Source organism: Haliaeetus leucocephalus, unplaced genomic scaffold, assembly GCF_000737465.1.
Source record: "Haliaeetus leucocephalus isolate CR32 unplaced genomic scaffold, Haliaeetus_leucocephalus-4.0 Scaffold182, whole genome shotgun sequence".
Classification (NCBI taxonomy): Eukaryota; Metazoa; Chordata; class Aves; order Accipitriformes; family Accipitridae; genus Haliaeetus; species Haliaeetus leucocephalus.
In genome coordinates this window covers 638,833-654,175 of record NW_010972618.1, presented here as the reverse complement: position 1 = coordinate 654,175, position 15,343 = coordinate 638,833, and the positions used below count along the sequence as shown (strand labels likewise).

General features: G+C 49.9%; 1 protein-coding gene across 6 annotated transcripts in view; it reads right to left on the bottom strand.

Moving 5' to 3' along the window:
* Positions 1–4,491: 4,491 nt before the first annotated feature.
* The window catches only part of CHD6 (chromodomain helicase DNA binding protein 6), a 61,649-nt gene continuing 50,797 nt past the window's right edge, over positions 4,492–15,343 (bottom strand). For 2 of the 6 annotated variants that reach the window (XM_010564538.1, XM_010564540.1), the window contains exons 31-37: positions 15,101–15,249; positions 14,621–14,827; positions 13,472–13,918; positions 12,591–12,782; positions 10,652–10,771; positions 9,492–9,596; positions 4,492–7,482 (exon numbers count right to left, since the gene is read on the bottom strand). In XM_010564538.1, the coding sequence (XP_010562840.1) occupies positions 6,589–7,482; positions 9,492–9,596; positions 10,652–10,771; positions 12,591–12,782; positions 13,472–13,918; positions 14,621–14,827; positions 15,101–15,249 (2,114 nt within the window). In that variant the 3' untranslated portion in view covers positions 4,492–6,588. The remainder of the gene's footprint in view (positions 7,483–9,491; positions 9,597–10,651; positions 10,772–12,590; positions 12,783–13,471; positions 13,919–14,620; positions 14,828–15,100; positions 15,250–15,343) is intronic. The other 4 variants (XM_010564541.1, XM_010564543.1, XM_010564539.1 and 1 more) reach the window with 3 other exon arrangements.

Below are 15,343 nucleotides of genomic sequence, written 5' to 3'. Positions count from 1 at the left end.
TGCGCAGACGGGGTCGGTGCCCGTAAAGACACGGGGTGTGCCAGGCTGCACGCGCCCCCGGGGGCTTGCACACACACGGACGCGTGTGCGCACACTCGCCCGCGTGGGGTGGCGCCGCGCAGGCACCCTTCGGCACACGCGTCCGTAGGCGGGGCGCGGGGGCAGTGGCGCACGCTGCTTGCGGGTAACAGTGGCTGCCTCCCCATGCACGCTCCTGGCAAGCCCGGTCCACGGCGGGAGCGGCTCTCCCTCCCCCACCATCCCGCAGCCCCGTGGAACATGGCTGGGTGGAGCAGCTCTCCGGCAGCCGCCGGCCTTCGGTCGGCTGCACAGGGGTCATCCTTTGCCCCCACCCCACAGGCCTTTGCAGTCGTTGCCTTGGCGGGATGACCCCGCGTCCAAATGCTGGGCTAGCTCCATCAGGTGCTGACAGAGTGAGTCATGCTCGTCTGTCACTCGTGGCATGGGCCCCCTTCTGTTCTGTTCACCCTGGATGTTCAGAGGCATTCCAAGATGGCCGGTTTTGTTGAGTCAGGCTCAGCCTGCTGGTGTAACGCTGATGGCTGGAGCACCTCTAAAAGCGCCGTTTGCTGGGAGCACCGTGCGGGCACCGGCCGTCCCTGTGGGCAGGGGCAGCTTCTGTAACCCCAGAAGGGGTTTGCATGACCCAGAGCCTGCAGCGCTCATACACAGATAAGGGATATGGTTTCAAGCCCATGTAATACTGGAGGATACTCCAATACTTCAACCACCATCTTGTGGTTTGTTTTGAGTCAGCTACTGCTGCTACAGGTGTCCTGCCATCTCTGAGCTGCTGCGAGGTTGTGGGATGGAGAAAACACTGAGCAAGCCCAGAGCAAGCCTGGCTTTCTAGCTGGGGGATGAAACCCCCACCCCACTCATTGGTACCTTGGATGATGTGATGCTCAGGGGCAGGCTTATAAGCAGCTGTAGGAACACAGCTGTAGCCCCGGTGTCCCCTGCTCATGTGGCAGCTTCTGACCTGCCCTAAGTTATGGTCCTACACATGCTGGGTTTAATTTCTTTTAAAATGTTCTTTTGCAAAGCCCAGGGATCATTCAGTGGGAAGCCACAGGCTGCTGGGGCTGATCCCTCACCGAGAATCCACTCAGCTCAGTGCTTTCCAAAATGTTACTTCCCCTAAAGACCAGCTTTAATCCAACACCTAAATGTGTTTGTAGAAAGATTTGCTGTAAGAGCAAGGAAAACTGACTGCCGTGAAAAGCTAGGAAATGCATTTAATTGCTGATAATGAGGCTATGCAGTCAGGGTCCTACCATTGTATTTACTCCTTCAGGAACAAAGATGTGCTTTCCTTGGAGGGACCCGAGCTTTGCTTTTTATGCATTCCTCTGTAAGAAATCTCTGTCCTTTTTCTGAAAAGAAAAACCACCACCACCAACAACAACAACAAAACCAAACCCCCCAAAAAACAAAATAAAAACCAAACCCCAAAACAAACAAAACCCAAAACCCCCAAAAGTCAGTCACTGTGGGGTATTCCTTCAAAAAATTTTTCTAAATGATACAAACTATTCCTGTAAAATGTCTCCTTTTGCTACAACATAACCAGCTGAAAAATGTGACAGAGAAATGCAGGGCAGGAGCCAAGAGAGATGAGCAGGCATGCTGCAGAGCATCTGCTATGACTTCTGCTCCCCTTGGTTGCTCGTCTGTTGCTGCTATTCCTTGAAATCCCCCCAAGGGCTGCTGCTGGTCTTGCACAAACCAATACTTTTAGCGAGACTGGGATTGAATTCCAGGCAAAATCGGTAATGTCACATCCCCATCCCGACCGGTGGCAAGCGCGAGCCAGGTAACGGTGTCCAAACGGAGCCGTTCCTCTAGTTAAAATCACACTGGGTGGCTAATGAGGAGAGAGAGAGGAGTGGGACTGACTTTCTACTGGGCTGGAGATCTTACGTTGTTTTATGCCTTTTGAGGTGAAATCTGGATTCTCCAGGAATTAGTGCTGCCTCAGCACTACACCGATGGCTTCAAGCCACCCTGGGTGCACCGTGAAACTGCAACACCCCAAAACCCACAGCTGGAAGCCAAGGATGATGCTCCCAGGCCAGCTACACAAGCTGTAAAGGGCACATTATGCAGATAGCTGGGAACGGAAATGAGAGAGAAGCTGGATTTCTCTTACCACTAATTTTCCAGAGCTGCTGCTCTGCTGGCTGCTGGGCCAGCTCCTTGCCTGACAGCACTGCCCGTCTGCCCGGCACTCGCAGCCGAGCACCCTGCTGTCCCGGCCAGTCAGCAACTGTGGGCTGCTGTGCGCCAGCACACATGGTGTGAAGCACTCGGGGACCATGAACAGTGCTTTTACCTGTTTGGTACTGCTTTAAAGTTGTAAAAAGTGATGAGAATTAGTGGTCTTGTGTGACTCAGCCCATGCTCCAGAGCCCTGGAGCTGAAGTGGCTCCTGAAGAGGTGGAAAATACAAATGCACTGAAAAGCTCAAGTTTTATTCGATACAAACCCAATATCATTAGAGGAATTGTCCTCTACTCACTGCCAGCCGAGATTCTGGACCCGAAATCCTTGCTTGTAACTTTGTCAAGACACCGGAACTGCAACATCTGCCCTTAGGGCAGGTAATGTTCACCCAGCTGTAGTTCAGTGCTGAGGGAAATCGCTAACAACCTTTTTGTGATCCTACAGAGAGTGAAAGATCCTGTTTAAATGTGCGATGATACTTTTCTATGCTGTGTCCTATCAGATAAAACCAGGCAGGGACAGGAGTGCAGAGATGAGCAGCTGCAGGGTGTTTCACTCCCTCACGCTTCAGAATAGGGCACCTGTATCCTGCAAAACAAAACCCCAAGAGAGAGCTGTGCCCGCCCATGCCCCATCCTCCACAACCACATCCATTCCTACCAGAAGGTGAATCTGATGAGACAGAGCACACTGGTGGCTGCCACTGACTTTACAGCATAAATGCCAGCATGAATGCTTCTCCATCTACCAAGGGGCTGCCTGGCTTCTGCCGATCCTTGGAGCAAATATTCTGCGTTAATGATGCTGGGGTGGAAGGCTGCAGTGTGCGGAGCCAAAATTTAAAGGGAGACTCGGGAACTGGAAATTTAGAGTTCACACCATTGTTTTGCCTCCTCTGCCCCTGTCTAAGCAATACCTGATGCCTCTTCTGCCCGGTGCTTTCCTGTTTCTCCCCCCAAATAAACGCAGCAACAAAATGCCAGGACAAGGTATTTATGCAAGGGCAGGGGGGGGCAAGCAAAAAGTCTTGGTTTACTCTGTGCCTTTTTCCTGGACTTCAAAGAAATTATTTAGCTTTTCCTGTGCACCTGCTTATTCACCTGAAAAACTGAATTAATACCTACTTTTCTAAAGCATGAGATCCTTACATAGAGATTTATGACAAGCATTTATTTGGCACCTGTTAGCATTTTACAAGGCTTAGATGGAGGCGCTCAATATCTCAGTAAGAAGAACCGAACACCTCTTCTGCTGGGAGGTGCCGTGTAAGTGCAAAGGACTGTAACTGGTACAGGGGGGAAGTCATCACTGGACTCTGGGCTTCTACCCATCCTCTGGACAAAGCGGGTCGGCAGAGAGTCCCTGCGCACCGTTGCGTGCTTAAACTGGCTGTGGAGCTTGGGCTGCTCCAGTGATCTTGCAACCCATGCAGGACGGCAAGTTAATCCACACTGCACAGCAAGTTAACCCAAACGGTGCTGGGTGAAAGAGCTGCTGGCCGCAGTGGGGGGCTTAGCCCAGTAACCTCCTTCCATGGCAGGAAAAGCTGGTGAGCCAGTCAGCTGCGAGCAGCCCTTCCCCAGAGTAATGCATATCTCAGGGTACATGAATAGCAACCCTAAAGAAAGGAGAAGTCCGCTGGGTTTGACAGCTTCTCAACAGATTCATGCTGAGAAAAAAGCAAGTAACGTTTATCACTGAGTCAGGTGAATTAAACATTCACATATATTTGCTGAAAAAAATTATATACATCTGTAGCAAGACTCTGCCAAGTCTGAAAGATAAGCATCATCTAGTCACTAAATTAAAAAAATAAAAATCTGACTTTTAAATCTTTTTCTTTTTATCCATGTTCAAGAGCACAGACAGTTTATTTTGTTAGCACATTTGGTGAAGAATGTATGTTTGTGTGAGTGGCCATGAAAACTGGTGAAAATTTGGCATTTGTTTTGGATATGATGGAAAAGAAGAAGCCACTTATGCCTTACAGTCTAAATAATCCACAGAGTATATCAGGTTGCAAAAGGGTCACAAAGTAGCAGTCAAAGAGAAGCCTAAACACCCAGAGACGTAGCATACATGTCTGATAAAGAAGAACAAGGTATAGAGCATGCTGGCTAATTAAATAAATTTCACTTTCAACCCTGTTCCTTACGTGTGTAACCCTGGGAAAACCATCCCATAACAAGAAATGGACTCTGAAGAGACTTCTGTATCCACTCACAGTAAGGCTTTGAAGCTATATGAAGTTTTATAGCATTTGTATTTTAAGGATTTAGGGCAAGTACATGTTCTTCTACTGAATAAAAAGAAAGTTAGTACTTAAAAGGTTCAAAAATATATCAATTGTGATTTTTTTTTTACATAAATAAATTATATTGATTTTGGATTTAACAGCTGAAAAAACCCTTTCTGCTTCCACTGGAGGCAAAACTGAACAAAATGTTAGTTAAATAGAGATAGCAGCATTTCTAAGAAATCTGTCGATAGTGATACAGTATCTATGCTACAAGGATGTTATTAAATAGAACACATTTAATTATTGGGGGGGTGCATTATGATTGATTACATGCTTAAAAAAAAATCATCCAATCCAGTAAACTGGGAATAAATTCCGGGAAAATAGAAACCAAATGCTTTTTAGACCGTGGGTAACAGACTTCTTTGAGATGCTAATTTTAACATGTACATAATTTATAATCCCAAATGTATAAAAGACAATGACAAAAAGCATCATAAATAAATAATGCAAACTGAAATAGTTATGTCAAAACATTTGGACCATCTGATAAATTAGCAAAACTGTAACAGAAAATAAGTAAAAAATACAGTAAATTGTGACAACCAAATGTGAAACTGATTACTAGCACGCTCCCAACTCCCTCACCAGCCTGCCTTTTATCTCACTGCTGCACCACCACGGGTTTATTTCAAGTCTCAAACCATGAGCTGCAAATAAGAACAAGCCCAAGTGAAAGAAAAACTAAACAAGGAGTGTGGGGAAGGAGAAATAAGAAGGGTTGCCTGTGGAGGAGTCTCAGTACCCAGAGCTGCAGGGGGGCTGATGGCATTAAAACCTGTCCATTTAAAATGCAGACGTTGAAATCATTTGCCAGTGGCGGGGGGACTGGGACACACACTCGGAAATACTGTTCAACAGCAAATGGAATGGAAAGAAGAAGCCAAGGTCATCTCTTCACAGTCTAATGCTAGAAAAGAAGAAACTCAAGCTTTGAAAGTCTCAACAGTCCTTCTTAGAGGACTCCCCAAACAGGAAAGCTGGCCTACAGCCTTTTCCTTGTTTGCTGAAAGGACATTGCTTCTGGGGTAAGGAGTGGAAAATATAAAAACTCAAAAAGCCTCAGCGTTCATGTAAGAGCATTAAAATCAGTGTGGCCTGTTCACAGCTGGAAAAAAATACCTTTACAGCACTTCTAATGCCATAGACGAGAACTAACGCCATAGAGGAGAACTGAAGACTAGCAGAATGATGAAGAACCTGGTAGCTACAGGTACAGTAATCCCAAAAAAGTCATGCAAGATGTGCAAAACCATTCCAGCTCGAGCTGAAAAGTTCTTGTAACTATCAAGGAAAGGGCAACTAAACTCCACTTAACATAAAACCAAACTTTGGTTTTAAAAAACACAAAAGAATGTCTACATCATATTTTCACTCGCTGCTGTTTGTCTCCAAACCTTTGAGGTGGGGGTGATAAAGAAATTATATCACTACCAGTTATGCTTTTTCCTTTCAAAGAAATTAATATATGCATTTTCAATCATTAGTTATATACTTCTGTCTATACTACTATTCTAGTAACCATGATAAAATAGGGAAATACTTTAAATCAAAAATACACATTAGCACTTACTATAGCTGTGCTTTTTACCCCCAAATACAGGCTTTTTCGTTCAGTGTTGCTGTAGACAGAAATACCCTTGTCTGCGTGTAGACCAAGAGGTAAAGACTTTTCTTTTGCTCTTGTTTTTTTGCTGCTTTTTCTTCTCAAAGGAGTGAGCAATTTGGGGGGGGTGACCGAGTACTGGATTTGCTATCGTCGGCTGGGATGAACGACTGGAAAAACAGAATGAGAATTCGGTGCCTCCCATACTAGCTAGACAACACTGTTTATCTAATAAAGTGGCAAGACCCTGCAACTATTAACATGTAGTATGTCACCAGAGTTTTTTCTGACAGGGAATTAGGTAGATAATATTACTCATGGAAACACAGGTTTATGAAGGCGGAGCGGGGCAGGAGGGTAAGTAACAAAGAGTTTATGGGATAAGAAACTCACAAGCCACAATCTTTTTGTGTTTTTTTTCAATGAAACAAAAGTTCTAATTTGTATCGCGAGCCGCTTTGCGCTCCTCCTCTGCTGGTCCGTCCTGCTCTTTCTCTGCCGACAAAGGCGGTGTTTGCTCTGTACAGTTTTGACTGTTTGCAGCTCCTTTTTCCAGCAGTGAGACAGTTTCTGGCTCTGGGTTTGCCAATTCCCCTTTCGCTTTCTTTCTCTTCCGCTTCTGGCTTTCCAGGTTCGCTGCCTCCGAGTGTCTGGTTTGCTGTATGCCAGGCAGCGCCATGCCGATGCCAGGGGAAAGAAACATCGAGGGATATATCAGTCCAGGAGACATCCCTGGGATAAGAAATGGGTTAAAAGCTACAGGACTACTGGTAGTTATTGCGGATTCTGTCTGATTAGAAAACGAACTAGGACCAGGCTTATCTTCCGAGAGAGTTTCTTTTTTCACATCCTGGCTACTCTGTTTATCCTCAGTAGCTTTCTCTGTGTTGGCTGTACCACCACTTTTTGTTGTGCTTGTTAACGAAGTTGGAGCAGTCGCAGTACAAGTAGTTGTCATGGGGGGGTTGAGAAGTCCTCCAACACCAAACATCTGTGGTACGGTAGCCATGCCCGGCAGCATCATGGGCAACATACTTAGGGTGCTTTTCACATCCTCGCCGGCAGGCACTGCTGCAAATCCAGCAGGAAACCCAACCAGCCCGGTCAGGGGGATCCCTTGCATGTTTCTCATGTTCTGAAGTCCTACTAGATCCATCCCAGCAATCAGTCCGTTCATGAACAATGGTCCCATTCCAGAAGAAGAATCTGCTACAACGCCAGGGCCTTTAATGAGTTCGCTTCGGGGCCTTCTCCCCCTCCGGCGGGGCCCCGTGTCTCGGAGCACAGGCTCAGTTAGGATGCGATTGAATTTGCTTTCTGGTAAGTAGCCCTGAAAATGAAACACACACAACAGAAACACCTGACAGTTATTACTGCATCAAAGGAGATCTGGTTTTTCTGTGCTTGCATCTGCATCCCAGATGGTGTCAGCACAGAAATATTTGCCTACATGACATGGAATTTGAGAGGTACGCACAACTTTTCCCCAAGGGATGCTGCCAAATGCAAAACACCCTCTGTCTGCCCTGGCATGATACCGCAGCGTAAAAGTGCACAGGGAGGAAAGGAGGAAGCACGTTTTTACCCCACGTTTTCACCCAAGCCCTCAGCTTCGGCTGTTCACAACATGAGAAGCACCAGGGCAGCTCTGTGTCAGATGCCAACTTATCTCCCTTCCCAGCTTTAATTGTGGCTTCAGCAACAGGTGACAAATCATGTCTTTTAGCTGTGAAGGGCCAAATTTTCAATGCTCTGCAGGACAGCAAAGCTGCATGGGATGACACACAGAGAGTGGACACGCTGTCTGAGGAGCACCCAGTTAGAGCTTCGCTGAGATGCCAGGAAGGTTCTTCTGAGCATTAAGATACAGGACCAAAACCCAGCAGCCACAACTGGGCAAGACTGTCCGATTACAGAGAGCAGAGTGTGTGGGATCCATAGTGCAGTTTAAAACTCCATTTTTCAGCATCCTCATCACAGACATTTAAACATTTCCCTTTGTGGATCCCTTGAGTTTCAGTATTGCTGCTCTTCGAACTGTTTCCAATAATAGATTTAGGTAGGAAAAGCAGAAACTTGAATAAAATGACCCTGGCAGTCTGCACAGCACAAAGAGGGATAATCTTCTGCTCTGCTCCCGCTGGCATGTGGGAAAACCTGCGTGGGAGCATGACCACGCCTGGGCTCTGCAGGGCAGCCTACCCCACGCTCCCGCCTGCCCAAGCGCCCAGAGCGACCAGACGTCCCTCCGCATGCACGTGCCAGGACGGATGCGCACTCACCAAAAGCAAAGTGCTGATGGGGCTTGGGGGTGCGAATGCTAACAGGCATGCAGCCGCCAAACCAGGGCATGTGAGCGGGTGCCTGGGGTGGTGGCCAGGCACACAGCTATTCCTACCGGCAAAGAAACCATCCCCTGCAAACGAAGGTAAGGAAGAGCTGCCAGCTTGCACGGGTGCTGGCCGCCCAGGCAGGGTGCTGACGCCAGCCTGGACATGGAGCTGGGCCAAATCTCCAGCACTAATTAAAAGCAAATTTGAGAGCAGTACAAACCTCTAAGCCAATTGGTTACCCCTCCAGCCCCCTGCAAGGGTGTCACACAAACCACTGCAGCCAGAAACACAGGTAGCAGGTGAGAGGGACCGCAGGGAGAAGTCTGGATAAGGCCAGCCTGCAGGGCAGGGAAGGGCGATCGATCTAGCACTGCCCGTGTGCTAGGTGGGAGAGAGTGCTCCTCCTTGGCAGGCTCTGCCATGCACTGGGGCAGGGACTGGCGTGATGAACAAGGTGAATGAACGTGGCGAGGCAAGGCTCCGTCCTGTCCCTCTCCCTGCCAGTGTCTGAGCCTTCATGCCTGGTGACCTGCAGGGCCTTTAGTGGGCCCAGGGTTGCACAGGCAGAGTTTGCAGGAGCTGATGAAAAGCCTCAGCTGAGGGTATTTTTGAAAATTTGACCTGTGAAAATGTGTTTTGTCCACTCCCTGCCATCCAGCGCCCGAGGTGGCTTACTGCTCCTAGGGTGTTTCTCTTGCCCCTGCTATTTCTAAGCATCTCGAGGCTTTCTGGACAGTCACCCTGAGCTGCTGAGACCTGTTCCCAGGGTGCTGACCCCCCTCTCTCCTACCCCTGGCCGCACTGCTGATCTGTGGCACGCGTCCAACCTCTCTCTCTGCCACGTTGAGTGCTCCCGGTGCTGCCAGCCCTGCAGCTATCCCCTCCCGCATGCGCAGCTGAGGTCCTGCCTCGCAGCTCCCAGATCCTCACTGGAGAAAGGTTGTGGGGATGGGGAGGGGAAAGAAAAGATGACATGATACAGATTTCTCCAAAAGCTCTAACTTACTGAAAGCTTAACAATGTCAGCCCAGTCAGCTGCAACAGCATACTCCAAGTTTGCATCAAGCCACCTTGGCAACTCCTTCAATGCTGGTGCCGTGGCTCCCCCTAACTATAAAACACAGCAGAAGGATGACCTCTATTGCAGAAAGAGTTACGTAAAATAATACAAGAAATACGATTACACTTCTTCTAGCTCCTTGGTTTGGGCTGCAATTTGGCTGGGGCAGAGACTCCTCCCTTGCTACACATCTTTGCAGGACTCAGTATGTGCCTGCTGCCTCCAGACACACAGTTCAGGGAGAAGAGGCAAGTTCAGCCTCTGTGGCCTGTCCCATCGCCCTCCCCTTGAACAAGCAATGGAGATAGAGCTTCTGTAAAAGCCATGCTCAAACTGGACAAACCCACCAATTCACCCAGGTCTCCAATGGCCATCGTGGGTGTAACAGAGGGAAACACAGATGTGGCTGAAACAGCCTTTCTGCCTCACTCTTTAGTTTTGGTTTTAGATGTGATTAATATCACATCACCTTCTGACCTAGTGCAGTCCTGGGTGTGTTTAAGAACTGAATTTGGGTGGAAAGTATCCCTGAACGTCGCTTCTCATTCAGAGAGGTGAACATCAGTGCACTGGAGATTAAACTGCAGACAAGTAAATCTATGCTCCTTGCTCAGTAAGCAAGAAAAAGCCCTTCAAACCCTCCACTTCCCACATGCCCAGCACTTGGATAGGTATTCGTATGCTCTGCCTGCACCTCTTAAGGAGGAACGAAACAAAGATATTTGCTTGGCAATATTACAATTTGTGGCATATTGCAGTGAATTCAAGTGGAACAATCAAATCCGGAACGGGAAGCACCCAGCCAGAGCTGTGCTGATGGTGGCTTTAAAGCCAAAGGCTGAATCCCTTTGCCACTGTGGGGTCTGTGTACCCTGGCAAGGGTGAACACTCAGACTTTCCTTACTTCACACAGAAAGTCATTTATTTTGTGGGTTTGTGTCCCCTTGGGCACACATGTGTCACAGGATAGCATAGATCAGTGACATGTTCCAGATTTCTGTCCCATCCATAGGCTCCTCTGGATTAAATCTCCCCCCAGGTGAGCTCAGGGGCTGCTAAGCATTTCAAGACACCAAGGGCAGAGCACAGAACAGGCCTTCGCTTACCCGCCGTCCAGTACCCTTATGTACCACAGGCACCCGCTCCTCTCCTGTGAGTGAGTTAATGTCCAATTTGCTGGGGTCCTTGCAGCGTTGCCTCCTCTGCTTGGGCTTGTCTGAAAAATTCTGCAGTGCAAACAAGACAACATTAATGAGACTAGATGGCTTAATAAGCCTGGATGGCTACAAGCCCTGCAGGAGAGCAGCACAGATGAGCTCCCAAGGGACAGAGGGTCCCTGCAGACTTGGGTGGGAGCAGTGTGAGCAGCAAAAGCTGGCCTCTGCCACAGGGCCAGCTCTCAAATAAGTGCAACTGATTTTTGTAGGTATAAAGGGGTTTCAGTGTACCCTACTTAGACTGCTCCAGCCCTTTCTAATTCCTCTCCAATCCTAAAACTGTAACACGCTGCCAATTCGTATACGTGCATCTGTAAATGGGGAGCTAACTACAAGTAGGAAAGAAAGACAGAACAGGTCTGTGTGTGCCATCTCATGTCAGTCTGATACAGCTACCCACTTCTCGCCAGCTCATCTGTGCTTTGTTTTGCTCCCATCTGAGCTGCTCCCACTGCAGAGCTGCTGTACCATGTTTCTTTGGGATCAGAGCCCTTCAGGACCACAACCTACAGAGTTACAGCTGAGTTGTTGCACACCCACTGTGTGCACCCAGTCCTGGCATCAATGTGCCTGCAGGGATGTAGCATTATAATGAACTACTGCAGGCTCTGATTCCTGAGAGTCAAAGAAAAGACCCTGAGCTTGGTCTGTCCTTCAACAAGCTGAGCTACTGCAGTACCCCAAAGCAGCTTTCAATCCATCCTACTTGGAGAGAGGACACCCGCCCTGACAGGGGGACATCCTGCAGGGCTGGCCCAGGGCACTGGGGGCTCGCTGGGAGCAAGAGGTTTACCAGCAGCATGGCCAGACTGGGCGAGCTCCAGTAAGTCCCCACAGAAGGCAAGGATGATGGAAGGGAGTGGGAAGGCACCTCCACGCCTGCTCCACCATTTGACTGCTTCTTGCAGTGTTCCTAGGAATCTGGCCTGGGGCACAGAGCTGCATGTATCTCTGGACTTTGAAAAGCAAGGGCCATCCTGCCTGAGCAAACACTGGGCTCCTCAGCTCTCATCTCTAATAAGTTCCAGAACACTAATAGCTTGCCTGTACTCCAAGCTCTAGGGAATCTCTGCCTCAGGTACACAATGCTCCAGGACCAAGATGCACAGTCTTTTACGTATTACCACCACATTTCTTCCTCCTCTGTTTTACAGCCTGTGCTCTGCCTAGCACATGGCCTAATAGGCTAAATAAGCTGAAACCTGGGGCAAACGAACCTGTGAAAACCAAGAGCTGGATGCTTATGAGATGGCAAAAAGAATCAGATAGACTTCGCACCCCACTCTCTGCCACTTTGCTTTCTGATGGTGCCCACGCCCATGCAACCGCAGCCTTTGCAGCCTGCAACACAGCCGCCAGTTCAGTTTTTAAAGTGAGGAGGTTTCTCTTGTCTGGGAACCTTATTTGATACAACAGCACTGCCTAAAATGACCACAGGTGAAAGGGAGCAACACAGACAGACCTTGAGCATCCCAAATCCCTTCTTCCATTTCTCTCCCCATCCCTGGTGCTTCTGGAAGACATTGGACTAATTGTGCATTGGGCAGATGGATGCACTGGAGCTGGAGAATGGACCTTGGGGCAGGAGGACACAGCTCAGCAAGTGCCTTTCACTGCTGTACAGGGAACCATGCCTGCCTCTCAAACATGTGATGAACCTTGCAAACAGCTCTGATGACCACCACAAGCCATGGTACAGGGGAAAAGGCTGCATTTTGAGACACTTTGTGGAAGCCCTGAACTCAAGAGCAACCGCAGAAAACCTAACACAAAGGGCAACATACAAGGCAGACACACACACACACACGCCACTGAAGGCCACCCTTACTGTGCCAAAGCCAGGAACATCAAGTGTGTAGTCAGACTGCTGACGGAGCCAGTCAAGGAGACTCTTATTCGGGACAGCCTTCTCTGCTTGGCTGCCTGCAGCTGGGACTGGCTGTGGAGTTGAGGTAGCAGCAACCGGCCCATCAGGGAGGGGACTGTTCTGGGGGGGCTGCGGCTGGTCTTCCTGAACATCCTGATGTAGAGGGAGGAGCAGGGAGAGCCCATCAGCAGCACGTGGTGATGCATGCGCACCCAGGTAAGCAGATGTCCCAAAGCAGGTCATCTGCTCCCGTCACACAGATTAATCCACATATTCCCAGTGCCTGTTCCTTAAATCACCACCCACCACGGCATTACACTTCCACTCAGTCCCTAGCACTGGTGGTGTGGAGGGCAGAGAGAGCTGGGAGATGCTTCTGAACTCACCTGCAAACACCCTAATCACCAGGAGGACCAACTTCCCCCCAGATCACTCCTAGAAGTGGTCTAGAGGGACCGGTCTTGCTCCCAGAGCCCCACTCTTTGAGTGGATCCCAGGGTAGAAAGAGAAAGGGTGCAGCAGGCTCTTGGCCACAGCTCCAATTCAGTCAAGGGCCATTCCTCATGTTCACTAACCCTAGACATCCGCTGAGATGGGACAGCTGCTTTTGATAATGCTTAGCAGGACTCAAACACTCTGGGCAGAGTGCTGCAAGCCAGAGGGAAAACTTCCCTTCCTCCCTGGAGTAGTATCTGCTCCTGCCTGCTCCAGCACAGGCCAAGCTGTCCTGGAGGAGGTCCCACATTGTCATGGGCAGCAGAGCTTGCAGGGGAGAGCTGGACCATGAGACAAATCGTGCTGACTCCATTGGGACCATATGAAAGGAGGGAGCATAAACCCACCTGCAGCCTGGTTGGAAGAGGCCTCTCCTTCACAAAGATGAGGTCCATCCCTTCTACATTTTTTCTCCTGCCCCGCCTCCTCCTCATGGCAGCATCATCTCTTCGGAGGCTGCCATTTACAATTTGTCCTGTGACAGGATGGATTAACCCTGCCTGGAGGATGCCAGACAAGTCCATGCCCAGGGAGCCCTGGAGGGTGTTCACGGTCCCCAATTTTGGCATGTTTGTGTTCAGGGGGAAAGGAGAGGAGTTCCCCGGGGACCCATCAGAGGGTCTGGACAAGTCCACTGCTGCATCGCGCCAGCCATTCAGCACAATGGGTGGATGAACATGGGTTGCTGCTAGCTGCTCCAAGCTCCTCTGTTTGGCATCTCTCTCCATCTCGAATTCATAGAGCCTCCTGTGCTTCCGCTCGTCCTTTGCAAAGGCAGGGGTCAGGAAACCTTCCTGTGTGTATCAAAGCCACAGAGAGGGTTACAGCTGCTTGTGCACTGCCCAGGGACCACAGCTCTTCAAACCAACACAGCTAACTGTCAGGCTCTTCTGCCTCTCCACAGGAGTCCCAAAGGATGCCCTTTCCCTGGGCATATCAAAATCACACCTCTTTCCCTGTGTGGGGATGGTGCAGGAGCACCCTCACGTGCACTTTGATTCCCCAAGGTGCTATAACCCTCAGTGCTCCACCAGCTGCTGGGCAGCCAGGCTGGGGTCTCAGGCCAGCCGCTTCTGTCTCTGCGCTGTGTCCAACAGTGAGAGGAGATGAGAGAGAGCAGGTGACTGATGGGGCAGTGCCCTCTCCTGCACCCTTTCGTTTGGGACACCAGGGCAGTGTCCCCTTTTCCCCCTGACCATGCTGGGTGCTCCAGCACTGACTCTGGAAGCACCTCTACAGCTGCAGAGGCTGCAGAGCTGCTGCAGAACAGCCGCCTTCCCAGGAGGGGAGCGGGGTTGGTGGGGGGTTGAGAGCACGGGCAGCTTACCAGGAGCCCTCAGTGGAGGGGACCAAGTGGCTTAAACCATGCGTTAGACACCACAAGTGGCAAGAAGAGGCAGTGAAAAGCCAGGCCCCCCTTAGGAAATTCCTGAGCACTTCTGGGCAATGCTTCACCCCAGACTCTCAAGCCTGCCCTGCCCAAGGGCCTCCCTCACCTTTTGTACCTGTGATATTAACACCCCGTTATTGAAGCTGGGATCGGGGGCTTCTGACTCAGCAAAGCTGTTCCTGCTGCTGGCATTGGTGGCTACTGCTGGAGCTGTCAGCAGGCTTTGTGTCTCAAACTGCTGGCTGGAGGAAGGCCACTTGCCCTTCAGGATGGCATGGCAGATGTTGTCAATGCGGTTGATGATCACACGATCCTGCGAACAGAATTGGATGGTGGCAGGCTGGGACTTGAATGACTGACTCATGTATGTCATTTCAGGATTTAGACAAACCCAGCCCTGGTGACCTCAGCTCGGTGGGGAACTGCTTTGGGGCAGGCGTGTCCATGGCACAGGTGCTTGGGAAGAGCACCCCAGTTAGAGCATCTGTGGGGAGCCATGTGCGGAGGACCAGGAGGCATACCTGGTGCTGTGTGAGCCACTGCTGTGAGCCACTTGCAATACAAACAGTGTTAATTTTAAACTCACCTTAGGCCATTCAGAGAAGGAGTAAAGCGTCTTCTCCTGCAGCAGCTGGGCTATGGTCGGTGCCCGGGCATCCTGAAGCTCATCGATGTCCCCAGGCAGGACAGAAGCAGAACTCTTGCTCTCTTCCTCCAAGTACTTCTCTGGACCATCTGAGAAAGCAACAGAGAATAGAGCCCATCACCTCCCTGACTCTCCTGCTCTCTCAAGGCAGGAGCAACTCCTCACACCTTCCCACCCCAGCAC